The sequence below is a fragment of the Chrysemys picta genome, chromosome 9 (genome assembly GCF_011386835.1).
Source record: "Chrysemys picta bellii isolate R12L10 chromosome 9, ASM1138683v2, whole genome shotgun sequence".
NCBI lineage: Eukaryota > Metazoa > Chordata > Testudines > Emydidae > Chrysemys > Chrysemys picta.
The window spans coordinates 37,602,405-37,630,236 of NC_088799.1; the positions used below are offsets into that span (position 1 = coordinate 37,602,405).

At 41.1% G+C, this 27,832-nt stretch overlaps 1 protein-coding gene and 1 long non-coding RNA gene across 14 annotated transcripts in view; one reads left to right on the forward strand and one right to left on the reverse strand.

Annotated features, from left to right (window-relative positions):
• Positions 1 to 27,832, reverse strand: part of ACSL3 (acyl-CoA synthetase long chain family member 3) — a 130,143-nt gene that overhangs the window by 26,640 nt on the left and 75,671 nt on the right. For all 13 annotated transcript variants that reach the window (XR_010590669.1, XR_006175218.2, XM_065558027.1 and 10 more), the window contains 5 exons: positions 25,186 to 25,363; positions 16,700 to 16,809; positions 7,135 to 7,273; positions 1,605 to 1,755; positions 299 to 422 (listed from right to left, as the gene is read on the reverse strand). Coding sequence is in view for 11 of the 13 variants with exons in the window: in XM_065558027.1 (XP_065414099.1) it covers positions 299 to 422; positions 1,605 to 1,755; positions 7,135 to 7,273; positions 16,700 to 16,809; positions 25,186 to 25,363 (702 nt within the window). In the remaining 2 variants the exon portion in view is untranslated. The remainder of the gene's footprint in view (positions 1 to 298; positions 423 to 1,604; positions 1,756 to 7,134; positions 7,274 to 16,699; positions 16,810 to 25,185; positions 25,364 to 27,832) is intronic.
• On the forward strand, positions 21,894 to 25,359 carry LOC112059218 (uncharacterized). Its single transcript, XR_002888472.3, has 3 exons — positions 21,894 to 21,963; positions 22,086 to 22,205; positions 24,787 to 25,359. It is a non-coding gene; the product is annotated as an uncharacterized LOC112059218 (long non-coding RNA).

The following is a 27,832-nucleotide window of genomic DNA, read 5'->3' on the forward strand; positions in this document are numbered from 1 at the left end:
TAAATAGGGAGGAAAATAAAGTTAAATGGAGGATTTGTGCAAGGTTTCAATATGTAAACAGAAAGGTGATAGTTTACTTAATTAGAAAATCAGTGATGTCAGTTTATAGATCCTTCACCTTAAAAATAGCTTAGAAACTAGTCTGATGTACTGATATACAACAAAAAATATACCCATTTATATTTTGGTATACAAAGATTTTCTTATTGCTTTCCTATTAAAATTTTTTAAAAAGCTATTAAGATAGCCATCAAAAGTTGATCTTCTATTGTTATGGTATGACATGCAAGTTACGTACCTGATCAGCTAATGTCTGGGGTGATGAGTAGCCAATACGGCATCCATGAGACAGACAAACAAGTTCAGCACTTAATTCCAGAACATGAGCAAGAGGCAAATATCCAATATAAATGTCTTTTTCCCTGAAAAGTTTTAAAAAGATACATTCATATTGTACTATTTAGTGTCTTCAGGACAATCATTTAAAGCCAAACTGTATTTACAGCCTCCAAAGAACCAGAAAAGATTAAAGAATGCGTGTGTGCCTGAGAACCAATCTCAGTATTCTTGAGCATATATGTGTGGTTTCAAAAGTTGTGAAATGTTCATTTTAATTTTAGGGGCACTGAGGAAAGAATGTTATTTACTTATCAGGGAACAAAAGATTCAAAAAGTGATCACTTATAATTAAGACCACAAAGACTTCTCCAGAGGGAAGAGTCTATGCTATACCAACTAGAGGTGCAGCATAGAATTTACGCTAGAGGGGAAAAGAGGAGAAGGGGGCTTTACCCTGCCTTTGTGCTCTCCTGATTCCGGGGTGCTCAGGGCTTCAGCGGTCCCGAAACATAATTTAGATAGCTCTAAGGGGCTAACTTACATCAGCTTCCACAGACTGCCCTCTGAGCCATAGTGCTGCCCAGAATCTCTGCAACACTCCATGCTGCAACTCTGACCCTCATATGCCCCTCCTGCCCTGGCTTGCAATTTAGATTTTTGAAAGTCATTTGGATTTTTTTTTTTAATCTTAAAAAAAAAAATCAATAAAAATAAGTCACTCTATTCAGAACATTCCCAGTAAATGCTTTAATTTATATTTCAGTGAGATGTCATGCTCTTAACTTAAAGCTAAAATCTACCACATAGTAAATGGACAAATAATCAACAGCACTTCCTTTGAAAAACTTGGAGAAAATAGTTGTATGCCTGCTTGTGGTCAACAACTTCGCTACTGATACAATGAAACTCTCCACATTAAGGGGAAAGATCATCCATGTGGGACATAGAACTTCCTCGGTGGTCAGTCCAAGACTGTGGAATGAACTCCCAATGGAACTAAGGACCACCACAAACCTCACCACTTTCTATTCCAAGCGCAAGGCCCATTTCTTTGACCTTGCCATCCCTAACACAAGTACGTGGAAAAAACCAACATGACAGATGTTAGTCAGAATAATAATGCACTACTGGAAAATGCTCAAGATACTATGGTGGTAATGAGTGCAGTATAACACTTTATATAGAATAACTAGTTACACAATAATTAATCTATGATTGCATGTAATTACAAGCCATCTTTAATGAAAATTTCTATTGGTACATACCCCAAATGAGGAATTCTTTCAGCCATCCCAGTTATGCCAGCAATAAGGTTGCAATGAGAAATCATGACTCCTTTTGGAAGTCCCGTAGATCCACTTGTGTACATGATTACTGCAATATCTGAGGGTATAGGCCTGGCCTGCTGTTTGCTTACTGTAATTTTTATTAAAAAAATTATGCCCAATGTATAGAAAGTATATAAAATTTAATATCTTAAATACTAAAACATATTATAGTGATTATTCTGATAAGGAACTAGACATTACTACTTTTGTGACAATTTACATTCAGTGGGACAAACTGGCCAATCCCAGGCACCTTCACAGGGAGAAAGAAAATTTAAAGTGCCCCCTAACTTCTCTGCATCATCTATGAATACTGTGTAGCTACACTAGAGTAAAAATCAGACTTTGAGAGTTTACTACATCTCAACCACACACCTGGATGGAAGTGGGTGGGAAGAATGGGGAATGAACAAAGCTTTTGTTCCCACCCTCAATGTGCTGGACAGCACAGCTACACTGGCATGGAGAAGATGTCTGCTGCATCAGATATAGGATAGGATATATCCCCACCAGAGCAGGGTGAGGAACCAGGAGTGTGACTGAATCAATCTGCTTCTGTGTGCTCCTGGGGCATAGCAACACACTGCCCCATATATAGGGCTCAGGAAAGCCACAATTGAGACAATGTCAATTCTTAAAACCATGTTCTGTTCACCTACTATAACTTCTATGAAGATGGTGTAATTCATTTGAAATAAGTAATCCACACTGAACTGTAGGAATTTAGGCCCTAATCCTGCAATTTATTTCCTGTAATTAACTTTTTGCTTGAGTAGTCTGTTGACTTCAATGCATTAAGTTAAACAAATGCATAAGTGTTTGTAGAATTGGGGCCCTTATTTGTATATAAAATTATATTTGCTATATTTGTAAGTTTACTAGTGTTGGACAGACTAATTCACCTTTTGTTTATTTTTTTGCCCTTGCATACAGAGTTCTGTTTTATAGGCAGAGCTGGTAACAGTAAGTCACTTTCCATTATAAGACCCTATTTTCAGTTGCTTATAACTTTATCAAATGTTCCATGCCAGGTGTCTATTGGAGGCTGACTATATTTTTAATGTTTACAAAAAAACAGTTCAGCTGTTTCTAAGAATGAGATGATGGAAAATACACTGTTTTGCGCATGTTAAAAAAAAAAGTCTTACAACCATTTCGTAGAGCAACTCTAGTGCCTACATATCTTGGAGCAGGAATCTGAAATATGGGTGAGCAGTCTTCTTGGTGTCAGGGGCATATCTTTTTCTGCCACCATGAAAAAACTTGTGCCATTTCTAAGCTACTGTTAGAATCTGGCAACTAACATCTCAGAAGATCCCATCTATGCAGAACAGGACCTATTACTGCAACTGCTCATCCTGGCAGCCAGGGCCACTGTGGTGTTAGGCATAGGGACAAAGCAGGGATACAGGAGCAGGTGTGACAGAAACATCTGTGGGTGAGCAAAGGGGAAAACAGAGGCTGAGTAGGTAGGCAAAGAAAGGCCTGTAATCAGTAGATATCACTCCCTTCCAGAACCTGGAATAGAACCCGGGATTTCAGAGTCACTATATTCTTCTGCTGCATAGCAAATGGCTACAAAACACATTGGCAAAGCATGTCTCTCATCACCCTCTAGGGATTACTCCACACTATCCATTATTCCATTAGCTCAATGGGTAGAGGTCCATGCTGTAGATCAAAAGGCACTAACCCTGCTGATGACCCATATGGAGAGTCAATATTGTCCCACATGACAGAATTTCTGTGTTTTTTTTCCGATTTTTTTTAAACCTAAAAAATTACATTAAAAAAATAAAGCCTGCATTTAAATAATGTTAAAGTTGCAAAGTCAAACACTCAAAAGTTAGGAAATAGCAGAATTAAGGTTGCCTACGCAACCATATCTCAGTCCCCTTGCATGTATACATTATGACACACTCTTTAATTACATAATTACACAATATTTTTTCTACAGGACTTGTGCCTTATTCAGTGCCCAGGATGGATGTTGCTCAGGGACTGAATCAGGGTTCTGTAGTAAATGAGACAGCCCTCTGCAGGACCCTGACTTATCTGCTGGAGAGGCTGCAAGGTGCGTAGTGAACAATGCAAAGGACTGCAGGGAGAAAAGGGATATTCTTGTGATTCAGGCAGCTGAATAGCACCTTGAAGAACTGAATTCTATCCCTGTCACACAATTCCTTTGTATTTAGCAAGTCACTTAGGCCAGATTTTTAAAAATATTTAGGTGTCACCATTGCAATGCCTAACTGATTAAGGAGCCGAAAGATCATTTTCAAAAGGGATTTATTCACTAAAACTGTCACTGGGATTTTGTAAAAAGTGACGAAGAGTCCTGTGGCACCTTATAGGCTAACAGATGTATTGGAGCATATGCTATGCTACAATACGTCTGTTAGTCTACAAAGTGCCACAGGACTCTCTGTCGCTTTTTACAGATCCAGACTAACACGGCTACCTCTCTGATACTGGGATTTTGGTTTCTTAGTGCCTAAATCCCATTTGAAAATGAGATTTAGATTCCTAAATCTGTTTAAGTGTTGCAATGCGGAGCATAAAAATCTGGACCTTAAACCAAAACTTTTCACAAGTGTCAACTAATTGTGTGTTCTTTATTTTATGGATGCTCCACTTGGAACACATACGTTCAGATTTGCAAGAGTACTGAACATTCAAAACTGCAACTGTGCACTGAACATATGAACTGTTACAGAAACGCTAAGCACTCTAAAAAACCAAAATCAGGCCTTAAGCATCTCCAATTAAACACCCAAAATTAGCAAGTACTTTTGACAATCATGGTCTTAATCTCTACAAAACCTGGTTTGTAAAATGGGGATAATACTACCACATACCACACGGTAGTATTGTTAAGGAAAGGCCATTAATGTTTTTAAATGCTGAAATATTATTACAGTGATGAGTACTACAGAAAAGCCCATGAGGAAAATTATAATTCTGTATTCAGAGAAGAGTTTGCATGGTGTGCAGTAAATATGGAATGGAGCACTGAGGAGCATAAAAAGAAGTATTGCATAGCTACCCAATCAGTGAGTACTGTCCATCATGAGCAATAAATGAAACCGGGTCCAATGGAAAAAAAAAGGTGTTCATGTAATTAAAGAGCATATCATAATGCATAGGACCAAGGGGGTTGAATTAAGGTTGCACAAGGAACCCCAATTATGGCATTTTCTAACTTCTGAAAGCTTTACTTTGCAACGTTATCATTCTTTTAATGGAGTTTTTTGTATGCAATATTAAACAGACTGAAGCAAGGTAAAACGTAAGGCCTTTTATTTGGTAAAGTAGAACCTTAGAATTATGAACACCAGAGTTACAAACTGACCAGTCAACCACACACCTCATTTGGAACCGGAAGTACACAATCAGGCAGCAGCAGAGACAAAATAAAAAAAGCAAATACTGTACAATACTGTGTTAACTGTAAACTACAAAAAACAATAAAGGGAAAGTTAAAAAAAGATTTGACAAGGTAAGGACACTGTTTCTGTATTTGTTTCATATAAATTAAGATGGTTAAAAGCAGCATTTTTCTTCTGCAGAGTAAAGTTTCAAAGCCGTATTAAGTCAATGTTCAGTTGTAAATTTTTGAAAGAACAACCATAACATTACAAACATTTCAGAGTATTCCCGAGGTGTTTGTAACTCTGAGGTTCTACTGTACTTTGAACAACAATATTCAACTGATTCAATATGAAGCATAGCTATATTAAGTTCTGCTGGTAGAGGGGTTAAAATTTTAATAGCACATAGAGCTAGCTCATCAAAAAACACAATCTCTCCTTTAAATGGAGAAATTAAGCACTTGTAATATTGGGAACAAAACTGCACAAAATATTATTCCATGTAATCAACAGCAGATGTACTAATCACACACCCCTTCTCCAAAAACATAGTTCCATCTAACATTCACATGACCTAATGATTAAAAGGATTCTGTAACCCAAACAAAAAACCCCACACAACACTCAGAAGGGGGTGGGGGGGGGGATTCAGAGGAACTCAATGCATGACATCTGAAGAAATCAGATTAACCAACTTTTTAGCAATAAAAGTGAGAATTTTCTGCTACTTAGCGAGATGCATTAAAACATTTAATGTCAGGGAAATTCAGATTTCTGGTTCTAAGGTGTTAAAGAAATTAAAATTACAATTCAAAAAATTGGCATAATATATTTTGATACCTTCTAGAACAGAGGTGGGCAAACTACAGCCCGCGGGCCACATCCGGCCCGCAGGACCATCCTGCCTGGCCCTTGAACTCCTGGCCTGGGAGGCTAGCCCCCGGCTCCTCTCCTACTGTCCCCCCTCCCCTGCAGCCATGCTGCCGTGCGGGCAGCACTCTGGGCAGTGGAGCTGCGTGCTCCTGCAGGGCAGCGCGGCAGCATGTCTAGCTCCGGCCAGGCGGCGCGGCTGCCAGACATACTGCTCTGAGCAACATGGTAAGGGGACCAGGACAGGGGGCTGGATATGGGGTGGAGGATCCTGGTGGGCAGTCACGGGACAGGGAGCAGTTGGATGGGGCGGAAGTTCGAGGGGGAGGCACGGCCAGGGGATGGGGAATGGGGGGGGGTTGGATAAGCGTGGGAGTCCCGGGGGGCCTGTCAGGGGGCGGGGGTGTGGATAGGGGTCGGGGCAGTCAGGGGACTGGGAACAGGGGGCTTGGGGGGGGGGGTGGGATCCCGGGGGCAGTTAGGGGCGGGGGTCCCAGGAGGGGGCGGTTAGGGGACAAGGAGCGGGGGGGTTGGATGGGTCACGGGTTTTGAGGGGGGCAGTCAGGAGGCGGGAAGTGGGAGGGAGTGGATAGGGTGTGGGGGCCTTCCCTACCCAGCCCTCCATACAGTTTTGCAACCCCAATGTGGCCCTCAGGCCAAAAAGTTTGCCCACCCCTGTTCTAAAATACAGTAAAAATAATTTAAACAAAGTTGTAATAGTCCATATTTAAAATAGATTTTACATGTTACTTCTAGTGTGTATTTATGCCCAAATTTAGCAATATACCAAAGTGTAAATAAAATATACTATATTTTGTGGTCTCTAAATACCTTGAATGCTACAAATTAATGCATGCTTCTTCATCAATGTGGGAAAAATGACCATACTACAAAGTATTGTTCAATTTATATGAAATTTAAGGACAGGGAAAAACAGCTTTAATGCAAGTCTTTCCACCCTACTTTTTTGAAAAACCCAACATGTCAAGAGAAAAAGCCGTGAGGCCAAGAAAAAAAAAAGTGAAAATTTGTATCTTTCTGTGTTTTTCCAATTAAAACTTTTCAATAACAAGTTGCATCAAAAAGCAATTTGTTAGATATATAATTTATACATAAATGATTTAACAAGATTTTCAGCAGTAAAGGGCTATAATCTTCCTCTCCTGACTCAGTTAGGGTTAGCTGGAATACAGTTTCTGCAACCCCAATATTTTAAAAGTACATACCATTATCTGCCTTGGCCCCCATTGCTTGCACGGAAGCCATAGTGTGAACAATGATACCCTTGGGGAATTCTGCCCATGTTGTTGGTTTGCCATCCACAGTAATAATATGCCGCAATAGTGGAACCTGAGAAACAATTTCCTGTGGAAATGGATACATATGTTTCATTTTGCACAGAAAGCTGGTGCAAAAGTTTGTGCCAGGAAAGAAACAAAATATTTTTACTGCACATGTAAAATATTATTGATGTAAACGACTAAATTGTAATAAAGTCAGTCTTTGGGTAAAAACTGTCAGATTTCTGGGACATCAGGGTTAATCTAAGCTTTTCTTTAAACATAAAATTAAGGCCAACATTTTCACAACTGTCCACTAATTTTGGGTGCCTCCATTTTTTGTGTGCTCTTGTTGAGAAGATGTGCTGGCCACCTGCCACTCCCACCAAATACTGATGAAAAGGATCACTCTGTCAATTCATAGGTAACACTAAGCTCAGAATGAATGTCTCAGTTTGTCTTCTCTGCTATTTCTTGTAATGCAATGTTTAGTATGGTATTTAAAATATGCTCTGCAGCAAATAGAAGTCTAGCAAAATGAATAGTCAAATAGTATTTATTACTAAAAGCAAAATCTAAGTTTTAGTGCAACTAAGAATACTGATCACAATTCTAAGGATACAAGACAAAATGTAAAATGCTGGTCAGAGAAAATTCTAACACACATGCGTACATAAACACTCTATTCATTCTAGTTTTTATTTGGTCAGTACAAATTCTTGTAACTATCCAAAAGGAAATTTAAAAATACAGTTTAGGGATTCCTGACTCTAAATAGAACATCACAATTTTTGGCTTTAAAAAAAAAATGTGTTGCACCAGCTCAGGGGTCTAATGGCTGCACAATGTGCTACTAAGTGTGGAATGCAAATCAGAAGTCCCTTCTTCATATCTTCTGAGTCAGTAAGGTCTTGGAGCACTCTGAATATTCTGCACTCAGCTTCTGGAGAAAAATGGAATTTAAAGACCAATCCAATAGTCCTACTGACTAACAAACTCTTAGGTATATATTAAGAACCAGCCTTAATAATACAATCAAGGGTTAGATTAATTTCCGAGTGGGAGGAAATAACTATTTCACAAATAGCATTTTTCAGAGGCTTAGTGAAAACTTTTTTTTTAATCTTATCCAAACCTCTTTATGGAAACAGTTACAAAAATACAGTAGTTAGTTATACTACTTTAGAATTTATAAAAAGGTACTTACATTTCTGCATATATGCATTAGCCAGTTTTTGGGTCTTAAATTATTTAAGATTTCAAATTGAATCCATGAATTAATGACAAAGCACTCTGACTTTTGTTTAAGTAAAATTGATTCCATGCTGAGTGTGGCCATTCTTAAGCTGGGGAAAATTTTCTCATCAAATTTACTTATTTTTCCAACTACACCTCTACCAAAAAATCTACCGCATTATAGGTGAAACTGCGTTATATAGAACTTGCTTTGATCCGCCGGAGTACGCAGCCCCGCCCCTGGAGCACTGCTTTACCGCGTTATATCCGAATTCGTGATATATTGGGTTGCGTTATATCAGGGTAGAGGTGTACCATGCTAAATTTAACATTCTTATTTGTAATTAGAAAGGATGCTATTAGACTTGACAGGTTTAACCTTTAAGCTACTTTAATAAAAATGCTTAAGCTGATCTCCCATTTCTAAAAATGACACTGACTCATAAACACAAGGGTGCCACGTTGCACAATCCATTGTCTGCTGGGAAAACAATTAATAATAAACTAGGAGTGCTGAATTTTGTCACATTTATTATTGCATATGTACTTTATGCATTATTCTGCTCTGCCCATTTGCTTCATTTCTGATCACTCAGGATACTGAAAGTACATAACCATGATCTTAGAATGCTCTACAAAACACAAGTAGGGCTAACCTCACCTGCCCTGTTTTCTGCTAAAAGTGACAGATTCAAGACTAACTCTTTTACTTTCTTTGGCATTGTTTTCACAAGCCAAATGTGAGCATTTTTCTGCACCAATCCAGCTCTTTTGTATTGAGGTATTTTAGCTACCGAGCTCAGTAAGGTTAAATAAGATATTAAAAATGCCTGCACCTTGTCTACATAATAGCATCCTCAATTTGTAGGACCAGCATAGTTGCACCAATGCAAGTAAAATTATTATTAATTTTCCCAGTGTAGTGGCACTACCTCATCCAAATTCTTCTACTGAAACCACCAACTTAGTATCTGAATGACAACACTAGCAAGAGAGTTAAATCACTGGGGTAACACTTTCTGAAGTCTTGTTCGGCTATTTTAGATGCTAGTAGATGGATAAATTAACATGCTTTCTTGCTTACTTATATAACTTATGAGTCTGATTCTGCACTGCACTGCTTTGCAAAAGGGTAATGGGCTTATAAAGTATGTGTAAACCCCTAACAAATCAGACTGGTAGCTTTTTACACCTGAACCCTGCAACGTCCAGCAGGTGGGCAGCTTCCTGCTATCTGTAAGAGGAGGTTACTCACCCTGTGCAGTAACTGATGTTCTTTGAGAGAGTGTCCCTGTGGGTGCTCCACTCCAGGTGTTGGTGCATCCCTGCGCCTTCACTTGGAGATTTTTACAGCAATACTTGTACCAGTTGTGCATGCGCAGAGCCTGTCCCCCCGCTCTGAGTGTACCTTAAGAGTACGCGTGCGCAACCGGTCTCCTCAGTTCCTTCTCTACAATGGATGCTTCCCCAACTCCGAAGTAGAGGGGAGGAGGGTGGGTAGTGGAGCACCCACAGGGACACTCAATCTCGAAGAACGTCAGTTACTGCACAGGTGAGTAACTTTCTTCTTCTTCTCTCCTTCTCCTTCTTGAGATATCCCTGTGGGTGCTCCACTCCAGGTGACTTAAAAGCAGTGTATCTCAAGGAGGTAGGGACTTCTGTTTTGGCAGGAATGCAGTAGATAATACAGCTCTGCTTAATCATGTATCAGAGAGAGGGTCTTGAGTAAGGGCATAATGCTTAACAAATGTGTGTTCAGAAGTCCAAGTGGCCGCTTTACAGATGTCAGCCAGAGGAACTTTGCGCAGAATAGCCACGGAGGTAGCCACAGATCTAGTGGAGTGAGTTCTGATGCCGGCTGGACGCATAACTTTCTTTATCTGATAGCACAGTCGGATACACCCAGAAATCCAGTTTGAAAGTCTCTGGGTAGAAATAGGTGTCCCTTTGGAGCGCTTCGAAATGGAAACAAAGCGTCTAGAAGAGTTTCTAAAGGGCTTGGTTTTATCCAAATAGAAGGAAAAAGCCCTGCGTACATCTAATGTATGCACTGTGGTGGATTCAAATGAGTTTGCATGTGGTTTAGAAAAGAAAGTTAGTAGTTGTATTGGCTCATTGATATGGAATGACAAATGCACCTTTGGAAGAAATTTGGGGTGTAGTCGGAGGGTAACCTTGTCCTTAAAAAATAGTGCGTATGGTGGGTCCGCCATGAGAGCTGCTATTTCTCCTGCACATCTGGCGGAGGTGATTGCCACTAAGAATGCTGTTTTCATAGAGAGGTGTAAGAGGGAGCAAGTGGCTAGGGCTCGAATGGTTGTTGAGTTAAGCAAGAAAATACTAAGTGAAGGTCCCACGGAGGGGTAGGTGGTTTAATATCCAGGTATAGGGATTGGAGCCCTTTGAGAAAACGCTTCGTGATTGGATGAGCAAAAACAGAGGTATCGTCAATCTTGTCATGAAAAGTTGTAATAACAGCTAAGTGGACTTTGATGGAGCTGAAAGAAAGGCCAGATTGCTTAAGGTCTAATAGGTAGTCAAGTATGGGCGGAAGAGGTGCAGAAGTAGGAGGAAGTTGTTTAGTTGAGCACCACTGTGTGAATCGCTTCCACTTTTGGAGATAAGTGATGCGAGTAGATTGTGTTCTGCTATGTAGGAGCACTCTTTGAACCTGCTCAGAGCATGCTAGTTCGTTTTGGGAGAACCATGTAGGAATCAAGCTTTGAGGTGAAGCAAGGACAGGTTGGGGTGAAGAAATCGGCTGTGTTGCTGCGATAGGAGGTTTGGAGTAAGGGACAACGAAATCGGTGGGAGAATTGACATTCTGGTGAGGAACAGAAACCATGGTTGTCTGGGCCACGACAGGGCAATCAGAATTACCGTGGCACAATCTGTTCGTATCTTTGTCAGAACTCTGCGGAGAACCGGTATTGGGAGAAAAGCATACATTAAGTGTTGAGCCCATGAGATCAGGAACGCATCTCCTAGGGAATGTTTGCCTAATCCCGCTCTGGAGCAAAATTCTGGACATTTCTTGTTCTTCGCAGTCACGAAGAGGTCCAGGGTTGGATAGCCCCAAACGTGGAATATATTACGTATGATCGTGTCGTTTATCTCCCATTCGTGATCTCAGGAAAAACGTCTGCTTAGTTTGTCCGCGGTGGTATTCAGGGCCCCAGGAAGATAGGTGGCTGTTATCTGGATGTTGTTCGCGAGGCATCAATTTCAGAGCTTCATGGCTTCTGTGCAAAGCGAGTGAGATCGAGGCCCTCCCTGCCTGCTGACATAGAACATGCATGCGATGTTGTCTGTCATTATCTGAACATGTTGGTTCTGAATAAATGGGAGGAAGTGACGGCAGGCATTGCGTATGGCTCGCAGTTCTAGGACATTTATGTGTAGGGAGGCTTTGGTGGAAGACCATAGCCCTTGGGGTGTGTGGTGGGACATGTGCACTCCCCATCCCATGAGGAATGCATCAGTAGTCATTATGAGTAATGGGGGTCCTGGAGAAAAGGGACTCCTGAGCAGAGGTTGGAGGGAACTGTCCACCATCAGAGGAAGTCTTTGACTCTGAAGGGTATAGATAGAGACTTGTTTAGAGCGCGTACGTTCGGTCTGTAAACTGTGGCCAACCGAGGTGTTTCCAAGTTCATGTATAGGCGTGCATTTTTGACCAAGAAAGTACACGAGGCCATGTGGCCTAATAGTTGCAGGCAGTCTCATGCAGTGACCTGGGGACTGCTGTGAAGTTTTGTAACCAGGAGATTTATGGTGTTGAAACGATCAAGCGGGAGAGACGCTATTCCCGTTTGGGAATTGAGGTGCGTTCCTATGAACTCCAGTTGTTGGGTAGGAGATAAGGTGGATTTGTTTTTATTTGCAGGCCAAGGGAAAGGAAGCAAGCGACGGTAAGCTGCGTGGATCGAAGAGCTTCATTGAACGTTGAGCTTTGTGGAGACAACCATCAAGGTAAGGAAATATTATAACCTCCCGTTTCCTGAGGTGGGCAGTAAACACAGCTAGGAGTTTGGAGAAAACTCGGGGGGTGGTAGATAGGCCGAAGGGCAACACCCTGTATTGAAAATGTGTTGAACCAAGGGTAAAACGAAGAAAACGTCTCTGGGCTGGGTGAAAAGTCACATGAAAATAAGTGTCCTGTAGGTCGAGGGCTGAAAACCAATTGCCCTGCTCCAGCACTGGGATTATGGTGGTGAGGGTAACCATTTTGAACTTTTGCTTTTTGATAAATTTGTTTAGCCACCTGAGGTCGAGGATCGGTTGCCATCCTCCGGGTTTTCTTTTCTGTTAAGAAGTAATGGGAATAGGAAATATAACTCTGAGGGCCTATTGTAATTATGCAAAGTGTGGGCCATTAATGGTGGTTTGGAATCTTGATGGCTCCCATCAACCAAGATAATTGACTGGCTCTGTTTTACTTGTGAGTCTTCCTGTATATGCGTGTGCTGGCAAGTGGGTAATGAAGTCTTACAGTGACATGTGATCATGTCACCTGAACTGGAATCCATCTTTAACCCTGGTGCTTTTCCATTGAGAAGGGGGGGTGGGAACCCAGAGGGACAAAGGATTCCCGTCTTATGCAAAAGATATATAAATGGGTGGAACAGAGAAAAGGGGGCAGCCATCATGAGAAATCCCCTAGCTACCACCTGAGCTGGAACAAGGGCTGTACCAGGGAAAGGATTGTATCCAGACTAGGAAGGTGTCCAATCTGTGAAAGAAACTTATTGAAACATCTCTGAGGATGAGATTTTATCTGTATTCAGCTTTATTACTGTATTAGGCTTAGATTTGCGTGTTTTATTTAATTTTACTTGGTGATTCACTCTGTTCTGTCTGTCATTACTTGGAACCACTTAAATCCTACTTTCTGTATTTAATAAAATCACTTTTTACTTATTAATTAACCCAGAGTATGTATTAATACTTGGGGTGGGGGGGGTGGGCAAACAGCTGTGCATATCTCTCTATCAGTGATATAGAGGGTGAACAATTTATGAGTTTACCCTGTATAAGCTTTATACAGGGTAAAACGGATTTATTTGGGGTTTGGACCCCACTGGGAGTTTGGACCCCATTGGGAGTTGGAACACGTCTGTAAGTTACTTTCAGTTAAGTCTGCAGCTTTGGGGCACGTGGTTCAGACCCTGTGTCTGTGTTGGAGCGGACTGGCGTATATGGCTCAACAAGACAGGGTACTGGAGTCCCAGGCTGGCAGGGAAAACAGGGGAAGTAGTAGTCTTGGCAAGTTGGCAGTTCCCAAAGGGGTTTCTGGGACCCAACCTCCCACAGGGAGAATGGGCGTAGGCAGTGCCCAAAAATAGGGGCAGGTGGTGTAAGCGTTGAAGTGGGAATATTGTTTTCTATACCCTTGACCAAGGCTTCAAATCTGCTTATTGGTCGGAGGGGCTTGAGACGCTGCCAAGGAGTTGCGACAGCAGCGTTGGTATCTGGCTCTCTGGTGTTGCTGTTGCTCATGAGACCTATGGAATTGCTGGGTGTATGTGGGGTAGCGTGGTCGCTGGTAAGGCTGGTATCTGTATTGTCACCTTCTGGTCATAGAGGTTTGAATTCCTAGAGAACAGAGAGTTGCCCTGGAGTCCTTCATGGAGTGGAGTATGTCATTTGTGGAGGAGGCGAATAGTTTGTCACCGTCGAAAGGGAGATCCTCAATGGTACTCTGGACCTCTCGGGGAAAGGAAGAGGACGAGAGCCATGACCCTTGGCACATCACGACTGCTGTGGCAGTGACCATGTCGCAGTATTGGCCACATCAAGGGCAGCCTGAAGAGCAGTGCAGGAGATGATTTGTCCCTCAGAAACTATGACTGTAAATTGTTGTTTCTTTTCTTCTGGAATGTGATCAATAAAATCCATGAATTTATTGTAATTTTTGTGGTCATACTTTGCTAGAACGGCTGTATAATTAGAAATGCGAAACTGCAACATGGGAGAAGCATATACCTTACGTCCGAGCAGATCTAATCGCTTACTGTCCTTGTCGGAAGGGGTGGAGCAGGGAAACTGGTGTTTGTTCTTCTGGTTAACTGCATCTACTACCAAGGAGTTTGGCGCTGGGTGAGTAAAAAGTAATTATGAGCCCTTGGAAGGAATAAAATACTTTTGGTCTGCTCTCTTACAGGTAAGCAGGCTTGCACCAGGGTTTGCCAAATGGCCTTGGCAGGTTCTAAAAGGGCTGTGTTGATAAGTAATGCAATTCTAGAAGAAGAAGAGGGCTGCAGGATGTCTGTTAGCTCATGCTGCTGTTCAGGAACTTCCTCCAGGTTAATTTGTAGCTCATTGGCAACTCTTTTAAACAGGTTTTGAAATTTTGAGAAGTTGTCCAAAGACATCGGAGGAGGAGGAAGCAATGCTTCATCAGGCGGAACAACTGGTTCTACCGGGTTAGAGGCAGGCCGTGCTTGCTCTTGCGGTTGTGACAGGGCTGCCTGGTGTCTGGAGTCAGTGGCAGGGTTGTCAGCTGGTGGTACTGAGCAGGTCTCACGGCTGGCTACATTGGTATAACGAGTGTGGTGCGAGTATAAGGAGCCCCTGGAGCCCAATACTGCCACTGTGGTGGGAAGGGCATGGGTGGTGTCATGCAGGAGTTCACGCACCATGAGGCAGGACCCTCGGAGTAGGACAAGGCAGCTTTTCTATGACCTCTCTTGACGGGGGTCTGTAGACGGGAGATCCGATAAGGTGAAAATTCTCCCTGCAGCCCAGGTTCCTCATCACTGGAGGAAAATTCTGCAGACCTTGCCTGAGGGTCCGGAGAGAAGTAGGTGTTAAGTAGGGGTGACTACAAGATAGGTGACACCAGGAGGTACCTTGAGTGTGTGAACTGCAGTGCTGCAGTGCCTCTGTGAGGGGAGGGCTGAGCGAGAGGAATTTGTTGTGAGGAGGGATTCCTCTGCACGGGTGTCCTAAGCGTTCTGTTACTGCCAGCTAGCTCAAAGGCTGACAGTGCCAGGAGAGTGAGAGGAGCCTGCGGGGGATCAGGCAGGCTAGTATGCATCGGCACTGCTTCCATTGCGGTGCCGAACGGTGCCTTGTGAGAGGCAGGCAACTGAAAGCCTAAAGCCTCGGCACCAGAGGTTAGTGCGTCCACCGCAGTCGCAGGCAGGTTTCGCGTGGCGCCAGAGAAGCCCAGCGCATCAAAGGTACTCGGCCAGGGGAGCGCGGGGAGGGAACCAGTACCCAGAAAAGGCTTGTCCCTGCAAATACCCTTTGTGGGTGAGAGAGACTGATTTTTTTTGAAGTTTTCTTTTGTCTCTTTGAAGCAAGGGGGCTGCGGTGTACAGTAGAGTCAGAGCCCAGGTCTGAGGCTGGTCCGAGAGATTTTTGCAGCAGGAGCAGTTTTAGCTGCAGCTCCCTTTCTTTGCGTTACCCGATTTCAACTTGCTGCAGTGGACACATTTTTGGGGGATGTGGGACTCCCCCAAACATTTAATGCATTTAGAGTGGCCATCTGAAAGAGGGATGGCATCATTACAGTTAGAGCAGTGCTTAAAACCTGGAGAGCCAGGCATGTCAGAAGCGGCTGCACTGACAGGAACAAAAAAAGTTTTTGTTTTTGTTTTTTTTTGCTTTAAAGAGAAGAGAAGAGATGGGAAAAGGGTACCTAACTATTACTGGTAAGTTAAACTAAGGGGGGGAGGGGGGGAGTTCAACAAGGGAGAGAAGAAATTCTCTAATAAGTCTGCTGGGCTCCGTCTCAGGCCGGGGATGGTAGGGAAGGAACTGAGGAGACCGGTTGCGCAAGCGTACTATTAAGGTACACTCAGAGCTGAGGGGCAGGCTCTGCAAGTGTGCGACTCGTAGGAGTACTGCTGTAAAAATCTCAGAGCGAAGGCGCAGGGATGCACGAACCCCTGGAGTGGAGCACCCACAGGGACATCTCTCTCGAAGAAGCAGCCCTTCTAGTTTCAACGGGGTTGTGTATGGGCTCATCATTCCAACCATGCATTGTATATTAAAAAGATTAAAGCCTTACTTGGTACTGGTACATATAACTGCACAAGAGTCACGGAGTGTAAAATCACGCCCTACATTTTGCTTTAGAAAATGTTTGATGTTTCTGTTCTCTTATATTGTGAAAAAAGAAACAAATCTGTAACATGTTAAATACATGCATTACGAAAGGCAAGTAAATCAATAAATTGGGCCATATACATCAGCCTTTAGTCTCCAAAAACACCAGATCACATACACTACAACAGATTTATTCAAAAAGAAAAGGCATATTCCTTACCTTCAATTTTGTTTGCATCAGTTCTTTACTAGTAATGATGGTTGTCACCTCACTTTCATTTAGTCCATGTACTATTGCTGGGCCTCCTAAAGTAGCATACAGTGTAACAACTGTGGGGAAAAAATAAACTGATGAATATTTATAATAAGGATTCAAGATATTTCAAAGGTCTTCAAAGAGTTAAAAAAAGGGGCCTCAGATTAACCAACTCTGGCAAGGGAATCAGAACCTGTGTTGCCAGCTAAGGTAACGGCCAAGAAGGTATGTAGTCTTACGGCAAAGTATGTTATATGCATTTAAAAGAACTGAACGCAAGTTTTAGTTTGCTTATGAGAGAAATCGAGAACAAATGTTGCTTACATGAGTATTTGTAGTTAAGCAAGCAATAACTGAATATTCCAAAAATCACACCAGCCCAAGTAATCGTCTCTAGACTTGCTCCTCAATCTTCCTGGCTTTTATCATTCTAAATTCAGGCATCTGTTCTTAATTTGTAAAATTTTACACTGTACTTCATCTTCCCTCCATAGAAGAGGACTAACTTTAATTGATCAATTTCTTGTTCCAAAAATCATACATTCCGTTACTAGACTTTTTGAACTGGTGACTGATCAGAAGCTATTTGTAAGTTGTAATTAATACAAGGTTGAACTTTTCTTAAGTTTAAAAATGGGTTCAGAATCTCCCTTCAAACAATTTTGACAAACAGCACTTATAATTTCTGTCAAATACACAGACTTTCTCTGTGCATGGCTGGTACAGGTGAAAAAAAATTGCACCTGGGAGGCTCTGAATGTAGGTTTTGAATCCCATGCACCAGGTAATAAAACTTATGCATACTTGACCACTTTATGACACTGACACCAATGCTCATTTTTCATTTTAACTTTAAAGGTGCATATTGATTGTCTATGAGGTTCAAAATCCTGATTCTCCGGTGTACAATTTTACACAGATGGATAGAAAAATTTTGGGAATTTTTTTGCATTCCTCTGAAGCAACAGGAATGCTCTCCTACCAGAGAGCACTGTCATATTAGATACACAAGGAGTCTGATTCTGAATGGCAAATCCTACTTATCTAGTCAGGTATACATCAAGTCAGTCTCTCTCTCTTTCTATCTATCTATATATATAAAGCTCTACCACATGATGTACTTCTAATGATTCCCATTACTATTATCCATGTACATTATCTATAGCTAAATATCTGAAAACTATTAAATGGAAACAATCCTGATTCAGTCTTTAAACCCACACTTTGTGTGAGTTTGCCCCAAATCAGTTCCAGCTGTAATGAAGAAATATGAGTTTGAGTGGGAGGATCAGCACTGGTTGCAATTATACAAATGCTATAGTAAATTCATATACTGATATTATTACTATTAAACAAGACTCTACACTGATTTTCAATTATATGCAACATTCAGTTAAATTATAAGATGCATAACTGTAGTTTTCAGAGGTATGTAGTAGTTAAGGGTAAAAGTTTTCTCATTCACCAAATGCCAAATTCAAGTATTATTTTATTTAAATTAACTCATCTCAGATTTGTGTCTTTCAAATAGGGCTCACTGAACAGAGTATAAAATTTGCATAAATTGTTTTACTTATAAGTTACATAAGTAAATAAATGTTTAATCTTGAAAGTCTAATTCAGTTATCTGCTAATGAAGTGAAAATAATATATTTTTATTTCCTGATTTGCATACTGTAGAATATATAGTATGTGACACTTAATAAAGTAATTATTTGATAAGTTTGTTCTTTGAAACCGCAACTACAACTTTCCCTTAAATTTCCTAACCTTCTTCTATATGACAAAAATAGGATCAGTTATCTTTTTTATTTTTGCTGTGTTTAGTAGATTACATTAAAATCACCAGATCTGAACTGACTACTACTGGTCTTTTCAAACATTGATTCCAATTCTGCAATCAGGTCTGCATATGCAGATCCTTGTGCCTCTGTGGTAGACCCAATGAAGTCAAAAGGACTCTCTGGTTTCATCTGTGGAGATCCAACAGTACGATCAGAGAAGAATTGTGTTTTCATATGGTAGGAAGAACACTAATAAAAGAATGCATGAAACACCAATCCTGGAGGTGGAAGGAGGGAGGGGAAGATGGGTATTTTTGAATGTGTATGAGCAAGACAATATACTAATTTTTGTCCTTGTGTAGTGGGGCAACTACCCCACTCTGGCATGGATGGGGTTCAAGCAAGCCAGAGAGTCTGCACAGAGCCCCTGCCAACACTGGAAGGGCTTATTAGAAGCCAATCAAGTAGAGGCTTGAAAGCAGCCAATCAGGGCCAGGCTGGGCCCTGTAAGAAGGCTGTAGGGTGGAGAGGAGCGCAGTCTCTCCCTGGAGGGCAAAGGGAGAAGAACGGGCTCTTAGAGAAGCACCTAAAACAGAGCAGTGCTGGGCAGGGTCAGCTGAGACTGGGAGAGCTCTACGCTGATGACTGCCAGACTGGGGCCCTGACACAAAGGGGCAGAAAAGATGCTGGGGCTATGGGGAAGTGGCCCAGGGAAGTAGGCAGTAGAGGAGAGTTGGAGGAGGGCAGTAAGTGGCTGCTGCTAGCGGGTCCCTAGGTCGGGAACCTGAGTAGCTCATGATTAGGAAACCTCAGTAATTACTTCATACTTACAATTTGGGTGGGAAGAGAACAGAAGAGGAGAAAGGGGCAGAAAGAACCAGTCAGAGGGAAAGAGGAAAAAAAATCTACCGTATAAGTCTAAAAGCAAAGCTAACTTTACTTTTCCAAAATGGAATATTAACTGAGGAGTGAAGAGAGTTTAGTGCAGTTCACCTCTTGAACAAGTTGCAAGATCACTAATTCTTTTCACCTTTGGCACAATCCCTTATTTACAATGACAAGATCAAGCACAGAAGATTTGCACCATTTTCAGAATCAGATATTTTTAAATTTCACTTGGGCTTCTATCTGGATTTAGTTTCCTGAAATTTTTAACCGGAGAAAAAACCCACTACAATTTAATTATATTATTGGACTAGCTTTATTTTAGTAAAGTTAGTTCCCAATACCACCAAAGAAAAAGTCTCAGCCTATCAGTGGCTATGTAATTCTTGGAACTACTAACTCACTATGGTATACTAAGAAAAATGCAAAAGCAGCCAGTTTCTTTTAATCAAAAAAGTTAATCGTTGACCTTTATTTTTTTCTTGTTAAAAAAGTCCATCATAGTTTAGAACTGTTGCAGGGCAAATGCACATGCACATTGTTTTCTTTAATTTGGTGGGAGAAAAGTACAGAAGAGTGCCTCTAGTTCCCACGAGCTCTCTCCACTTAGTCCGGTGACCCCTGTTATACAAACAACTTAGCAAAAATTAAGTTTCCCCAAGCCAGCTAGCGTATTGAAACTACACAGTACTTGGAGAGAAAAGTATAATCTCTTGAATAATAATTTATAGAATTATTCACCTACAAAGCAAACAAGTGAAAAACTAATTAGTTATGTGAGAGAGCTGACTAGGCTGAGAGGTTTATATAGTTTACAAGATGGTGCACTGACGTCATGGAGAAAAATTAAAAGCGAGCTATGACAGCTGCTAGCCACTATCACCAATGTTGATCTGCAAAGTCATCACTTCTCAGCAAAGGTACCTAACACTTTCTGAGGCACATCTGAGACTGCATTACATATACAATATTAAGTCTGAAATTTAACTTCTATTTGTATATTCCTTTTGGTATTGATTCAAGAACAAGTTAGAAAACAAAAACAAACGTCCAAGCACTAAATTTCTCAGCTAATGATATAGGGTGAAATCCTCACCCCATTGAGGTCAATGGGAATGTTTTTCATTGATTTCCATGTGGCCAAGATTTCACACATATTAAAATTAGACTCATTCACTCCCTACTACACCTCTACCCCTATATAAAGCGACCCGATATAACACAAATTCAGATATAACACGGTAAAGCAGTGCTCCAGGGGGGCGGGGCTGCACGCTCCGGTGGATCAAAGCAAGTTCGATATAACGTGGTTTCACCTATAACGCAGTAAGATTTTTTGGCTCCCAAGGACAGCATTATATCGGGGCAGAGGTGTATGTGTCAAACAGATTAAAAAAAAAAGTATATTTTTCACTAAAAAGACTTCTGTGAGGGAGTCAAATCCATCCTAGAAGAAAAGCCCAGAGACACCCAACCTCAGATTATCAATGTATTAGGAGGCTATTAGGGAAAACGCAATACATGACCTTATGTTTTTGTGATCTTACTTAACACTGACTCAGGTCTTTCAGTTGTTCCCAGTGGTTGGGTAAGAGGTTTTGTGCATGAATAGATTTTGAAAGAGGGAAAAGTTCAATGCAACTGCTACATTACCAGTTTAAACTAGTCATGTAAATCACTCTCTCACATACACACAACTTCTTTGAAACTTTAAACAATTTACAGGTCTTGAAATAAAAGTAAGTATAAAAAATTGAATATGTAGGATTTTTCTAAATTATCAAATCATCTTAATTTTGTGCAATTCATGAAATATATAAAATACACCAAAATATAGGAGTATGTCCATAAAAACATTGTATCCATCGCCAGACTGTCAGTGAGTATAAAACATATAAAGCATTCACTACCATATATTGTTCATACTGTACCATAAAAGATATTACATTTTACATTCCAAGTGCATGGCACAGTACTGAAGGAATAAGTTTTCCTTTCTATATCTGCAAATTGGGAAAATACCAATACTCGTATGTATAATTTAGCAGCAGCACAATAAGTGAATCATTTACCATATTGCTAAAGTTAGTTAAAATATAATTCATTCTGTTCTAAGTGACTACGTGAACAGTGCATGATAATATCATCTGCCAACAAAAAAGTCAGCCAAGTTCACACAAGATCACATACTGCTTAGACACTAAATAATATGTCAGACAGTGAGCTGAAGCACGTCTCAATGAGAGAATTTAAAACATTAAGCCAAATAAAATAATTCCATACACCACTCTACACCAGGGATCTGCAACCTTTGGCCCGCGGCCCGCCAGGGTAAGCACCCTGGTGGGCCGGGCTGGTTTGTTTACCTGCTACGTCCGTGGGTTCAGCCAATCGCGGCTCCCACTGGCCGCGGTTCACCGCTCCAGGCCAATGAGGGCTGCAGGAAGCGGCGTGAGCTGAGGAATGTGCAGGCTGCCACTTCCCGCAGCCCCCATTGGACTGGAGCGGTGAACCGTGGCCAGTGGGAGCCGCGATCAGCCGAACCCGCGGACATGGCAGGTAAACAAATCGCATGCCAAAGGTTGCTGATCCCTGCACTACATTATCCATTGGGACATTTCACTATGTTAGAATTTTTAAAAAAAACTTTTTAAAATTTGTTAATCTATTTCATTTCCAAGGATAAAATAAATGAACAGTGCATCTTATTCCCTTGGGTGTTCATTCAGAAAATAATGTATTCCACAGAAGTGGAGGAGGATGGATCTGCACAGGTAACAATCTGAGGTCTCCAATTAGAGGTGAGTAACCCTGCTCATTTGAGAATTGCTGTACTGTGCAGATCCCTATCCTTGGGGGATTATCTAACAATAGGCATATTTATTGTTATCTAACAATAGGGATATTTAAAGATTACAGGTTTGCTTCCCTAGACAGTGTAGACTTAAACCTTAAAAGCAAAAGAATACTGCATAAAAATATCAGATAAGTCAATTTAGTTACCCAATTTTGGCTAATATTGTCATAATTTGTATTATAATAGTGCCTAGAGATCGCAACTGAGATCAGGGCCCCATTGTGTTAGGCACTGTATAGATATTTAGGGATGAAGGGACTGTGTCTCAAAGAGATTAAAATCCAAACATTAAAGACTGGGGATGGAATAGCACAAAGAGGGGTAAGCAATTTATCCAGGGTCACAAAGCGGGTCAATGGTAGCACCAACAAACCATGTTTCCCAAGTCACAATCCAATGCAGTTACCTATCCACTGGACCATGTTGTTTCTCCTCCTGTACACCCAGGTTGAAAATTCTCTACCATTTCAAAAGAACTGGGCTTGGTTGAGGCCTTTTGACTCTCCACTAATAGCTGCTGCATCTCCAATAAACAATTGCTTTCTATTTCTACTGAGGTAACATGTTCCAATCGTCTGGATGCAAGATCTGACCCCATTTCCAAGACCAAGCTATTGGAAAGTTATAGATGATATGGAGGGTTTTGTTTTCATAGACAACAAGTCTGTGAACTATATTTGCTATTTCAACTGTGGAGCTGTGAAAAAGTCACATGGATTCTTTCTTGCTTTTATCTTCCTGATAACACTGAGGAGTAGAAGCATAAGAGGGATGACACAGAAAATTCTGACACAAGAATATAGAGAACTGAAGGGAGTGTTGTGTCTAGTGGCAAAATAAATCTATTTGGGGGGTTTCCCTGTTTCTGAAATACGGACTTAATTATAACATCTTTCAGAGACCATAGTCTCTGATAAGCATAGTACTTGTGGCTCAGGTGATCTGCTAGGATGCTTTCTTTGCCTGGCAGATGGAGAGATGTGTATGGCCCTTGACTGCCCTTTATTCCAATAAATTGAGTTTGGCCTCTTCCTGCTAAACGAACAGTTGGACTCAGGTGAGCCACCAGCCAAGGCTGGATGCATCTGTTACATGTGCAGCTCAGGTAGAAAGAGAAAATGGTGCTCCCTGACAAGAGCTGTCCAGAAAAGTCCATCATGGCAGGGAATCTACAATACCTTGCTGTGTGTTCAATAGAGCCTGGATTTCATCCTGCTGGGGCCAACAAAACATACATAACTACCAACACAGATTTCACAATAAAAAAAGTGTGTTCTTGAGCTCTTACAACATCTGATCTCTTCTGGACGAGCTCTTCCGAATGAAAGATTCTGAGTCCAGGATTACACCTTCACTCAACAGGCTCACATTATAACAACTGTTGCAATGAAATAGGTAACAGAACAGTAAGAAGAACTTTATGGAGGAATATTGTGAAAAAGCAAAAAGGAGATGTAGGTGCTCAGTGCTCATAATAGTGTCTCCTCCTGCACAACAAATAAAACAGTGTACTTACAATTGCCCTTAAAAAATGCATGCATCCTAACAAATGTTACCACAATCCTTCAAATGAAGCTAACCACTATTAGCTGGATATCATAAGTGACTAACAGACATCCTTAAAGAATTAAGAAAACAAAAATTTAAATACAGTGCCATAAAGCCTACATTACCACTATATTAAATGTGAAATGTAAACAATGAGGCTGCAATGACTCATGACAGCTCCTGACATTGCCTTGACTCTGAAATGGCTGGTCTCTGGTGTAGAGTTTTGGTGCAAATACAGACTTCCTGCAAATGCTATAGTATAGTGTGTACAGCTCTCCAAACAGAATCAACATTTTTACTATTTCTTCTTATTTAGTTTCTCCTTTGTTTTCACTTAGATAGATCTTTCAAATGCTGCTTTTACTAATTAGTCTGGAGTGTGTGAAAAATTCATCTCAAGAAATGGCTGGACCAATATGATCACTTGAGGCAAAGCAGCCATTTCTTCGGCGGATTGAAGAAAAGTGGTGGATGGAAATGAAAGAGGCCTGTGGGAATATAAATGCAGCAGGAGAAGAAAAGAGGAAGAAAGGGGAAAATTAAGACAGATAAATGAGGTTTAGAAGACCTACATGGCCAACCAAAATGGGTTCCTGAACAAACATTATTAGTCCTAACCAGAACAATGTAGCTAATGAAAGTGCAAGTGAATTAAATCTAGTTAACTTTACTTAAACCAGAGAACTTAATTTGACAGGTCAATCCCTGACAGTGAAGTGATGGATAACAGATAAGGTTGAAAGAAAATTGGGTAATCTCAGATACACTGATATATAGTTTTGGTCTGATATTATAAAATGAATATAAATCCTTATTCAAATCAAATTTATAACAATGAAAAAGTCATCTTGTAATGCAAAATGTAGCAAGTGTCCAATCTGAAATCTAAACCATATAAAGTGTAGGTATACATCTGACTCACTTAATTCAATTAATTCTTACAGGGTTTTTTATTTATTTATTTTATTATAAAGGAACTACAGCAACCTGCATTGATTCGACAGCAAAAAAAATTGAAGATTGTTTCTCCTCATTGCTCATCTCTCACGGAGAAGCAGGGCACAAACTGGTCTGAGGAAGATATACTTATTTAACTTTTATATATTTATTGAGACTCTACTACAATTGTGGATCCAGACCTGATAGAACACACACAAGTTTCTCCATCTAGAGGTTTATAACATAACACACCAGAACAGAATTGGACAGAGACTTAGTTTAGCATCATAGATATTTTTCATTTGAGATTAAAATATTTTATTTTACAGAATATATACAAATAATAAACCTCTAATACATGAAGTGACCTCAAAATCAATGTCATGAGACCAAAAGGTATTTAAAATATAGGTTCAATGAAGAAAAGTACTTACGTTGGTAACTGCACATAAAGCAGGCCTGTGCAACGATCATCCACTCTGCTCTAGTCTCACAGAAGATGGCAATGTTAGTCTTCGGTTGCTGCCCCAATACTGCTAAGCCATTTCCAAAATTAGTAGCTTTAACATAGACTTCATCATATGAGAGCCAAGTGTATTTTCCAAGGATGACCTAATAAAGTAATATAAATTTATATAAGTGTAATTTAGAAAAGGATCCTTATTATGCCTTAACCCATGTGAAAATATGAACGATGTAAGCCTAAAAATATAATTATCAAAGTCTGTCAAAGGATAACATTCTTGCATTAAAACAAATTATAGCATTGTGGAAGTTCCATGTTTTGTCCCTCAAAGTCCAAGTTAAATGGCTCGGTACAAGGAAACTATGTGATTGTTGAGGGAATAGAAATTGGCTGTAGGGTGGATACGGCATACTGTGGACCACAACCCCATGTACAAGAAGCACAACATAGATGTAGTTCAAAATGCTAGGACATCCTCTCCTACTCTACTGTCCCTCCCAAAACATTTCCCCACTACCACCCCAGAGACCTGGCACACAGTTCAGTTCCACAATTCACAAGGACTGTGACATCTCCTAATAGATATCACAGTTTTTGTTTCTGCTCCCTCACTTGGAAAGTATGGTATGTCTACCGCATTTGGGGTCTTCTGAGGCCATGCTAAACACCACAGTAATTAACCCTTAAGTATTTAAGATTTTAAAAAGTTTATTCCATGTTAAAAGGATAAAAGCTTAGTAGTAAAAAAAATCTCTCAAATATTCTTTTTGCTTTACTGGTTTCCTACTAATTCACCCACCTGCCAACCCACCCTTCCCAGCACCTCTGCAGCCTATCTTGAGGGCTTCTGGGAAATCTAGGCTCCCCAATTCCATAGCAGCCATTTGGCTGAGAAGCCTGGGCTCCCCAGCCTTGGCCTAGGAAACCCGGGTTACTGAAGAGCCACAGAGCCTAGGAGCTCAAAAAGCTGACTGAAATAGACATGATGGTTGTCAGTTTCACGACTATCCACCATTAAATAGCAGCTGTGAAACTGATCTAACTCTAGTTAACTTCATTTAGCTGCTGCTTTTTGACAAAGCTGTGAGCAATAGCAGAAGCAGGTACTGGGGTTACTCATAAAGAAAGAACTCCCTCAACAAAAAATGGGCAGCCAAGGAGTCAGGAACCTGGCACCCTGGCTCCCAAACTCCCAGCAGATCACCTGACTGGTTGCCACAAAGCCAAGGAGTCCAGGAGCCTATAGATCTTATTCCGGCTGGCTCTATGTTTTTGAAACAAAATATTGTGCATTTAGCTAATCTGTAAAAAATTTCAAATTTTTGGATTTTCATTCTGTTTTGGGATGAAAAAATTTCAAAAAGACTCAGCATTCTTTGCAGACCTGGAAATCAGTTTCATTGCTAGCTCTAGGTATAAAGTCACCTGGAGCAATGAGCAGCAGGACCCACTTAGGATCACCACCACCAAACTCTTCTCTCATCCGATTATCCTAAGGGCTCCAAGCAGGGGCCTACTGCCATGTAATATTTATCACTATCTCCCGGTGTGATTTACACCATCCACTCAAACTTAACATTACCTGCCAATATAACTTGCAGAAATACATGCGAAGGTCAAAACAACAAATTACTAGATGACTGGAAAGGGATCCCTTAAATAAGCAATGGAATTTCAATTTTAACCCTTCAACACAGATGTTTACATGTTATATTTAAAGTTTAAACTAATTTGGTGTACGACATCTGAACAAGGGGAGTCCTGCTTCAGCAGATCTTATGATGCAGACTAAATCAGTGCTTTCCTTCACCAGAGGTTAGCAATGATACAGGTGTGTTTGGGGAGTTGGGACGAGCTTTTATTAACAAAGGAAATTTTACCTCTATTAGCTATCTCAAGAAGCAGTGAAGATGCAGCAGCGTACACCCCAGCACGGGTTGTACAAGCCTACCTGGAACACTGGGTAACAGCACATGCTGTTGTGGCTTCACAAATCCTACCTCAGCTAGTTAGATCAAAGCTAGCTTGGGTACCTATACATGAACTGAAACCACACCACCTGATTGCAATGTAGATATATCCTTAATCTCCCTGCACATACACATATGTTGAGCTCATTTTCCTTATCCCAAACCCCATGGTCCCCTGCATCCTTGTTTGTTACTCTTTCCCTGACATGCCAATGTCCTGCCACCATCTATATGCTGCTTCCTCCTGCCTTCCCAAGCACACATTTTTTGAGGATGTGAACCAAAGCTTCATCTCCCCCCTCCAGCTTCCAAACAGTGTGGCAGAAGCCAGCTGTGGGTGTGGGGGGGGGGAGGGTGACAGGAAGAGGTTCAAGGGGGCGCAAGGAGAATTAGAGACTCAGCAGCACAGAGACCGCTTGCTCCAGGATGGGAAGGGCGATCCCAGTGGTTCCTACCTGCTCCTTGACCCAATCCTGGCTGCTGCAGCAGCCCCTCCAAATCCCACTCTCATCTCCCCGTCTTTATGTAGGAACAGAGCCCACAAAATATTTCCATTGCTCTTTTGGTTCTGCCACCCCTGCCTCCAAGTACCCTACTTCCAAATCCATTTCCTTTCCAATCGCCTGACCTCATGTTCACACTCCT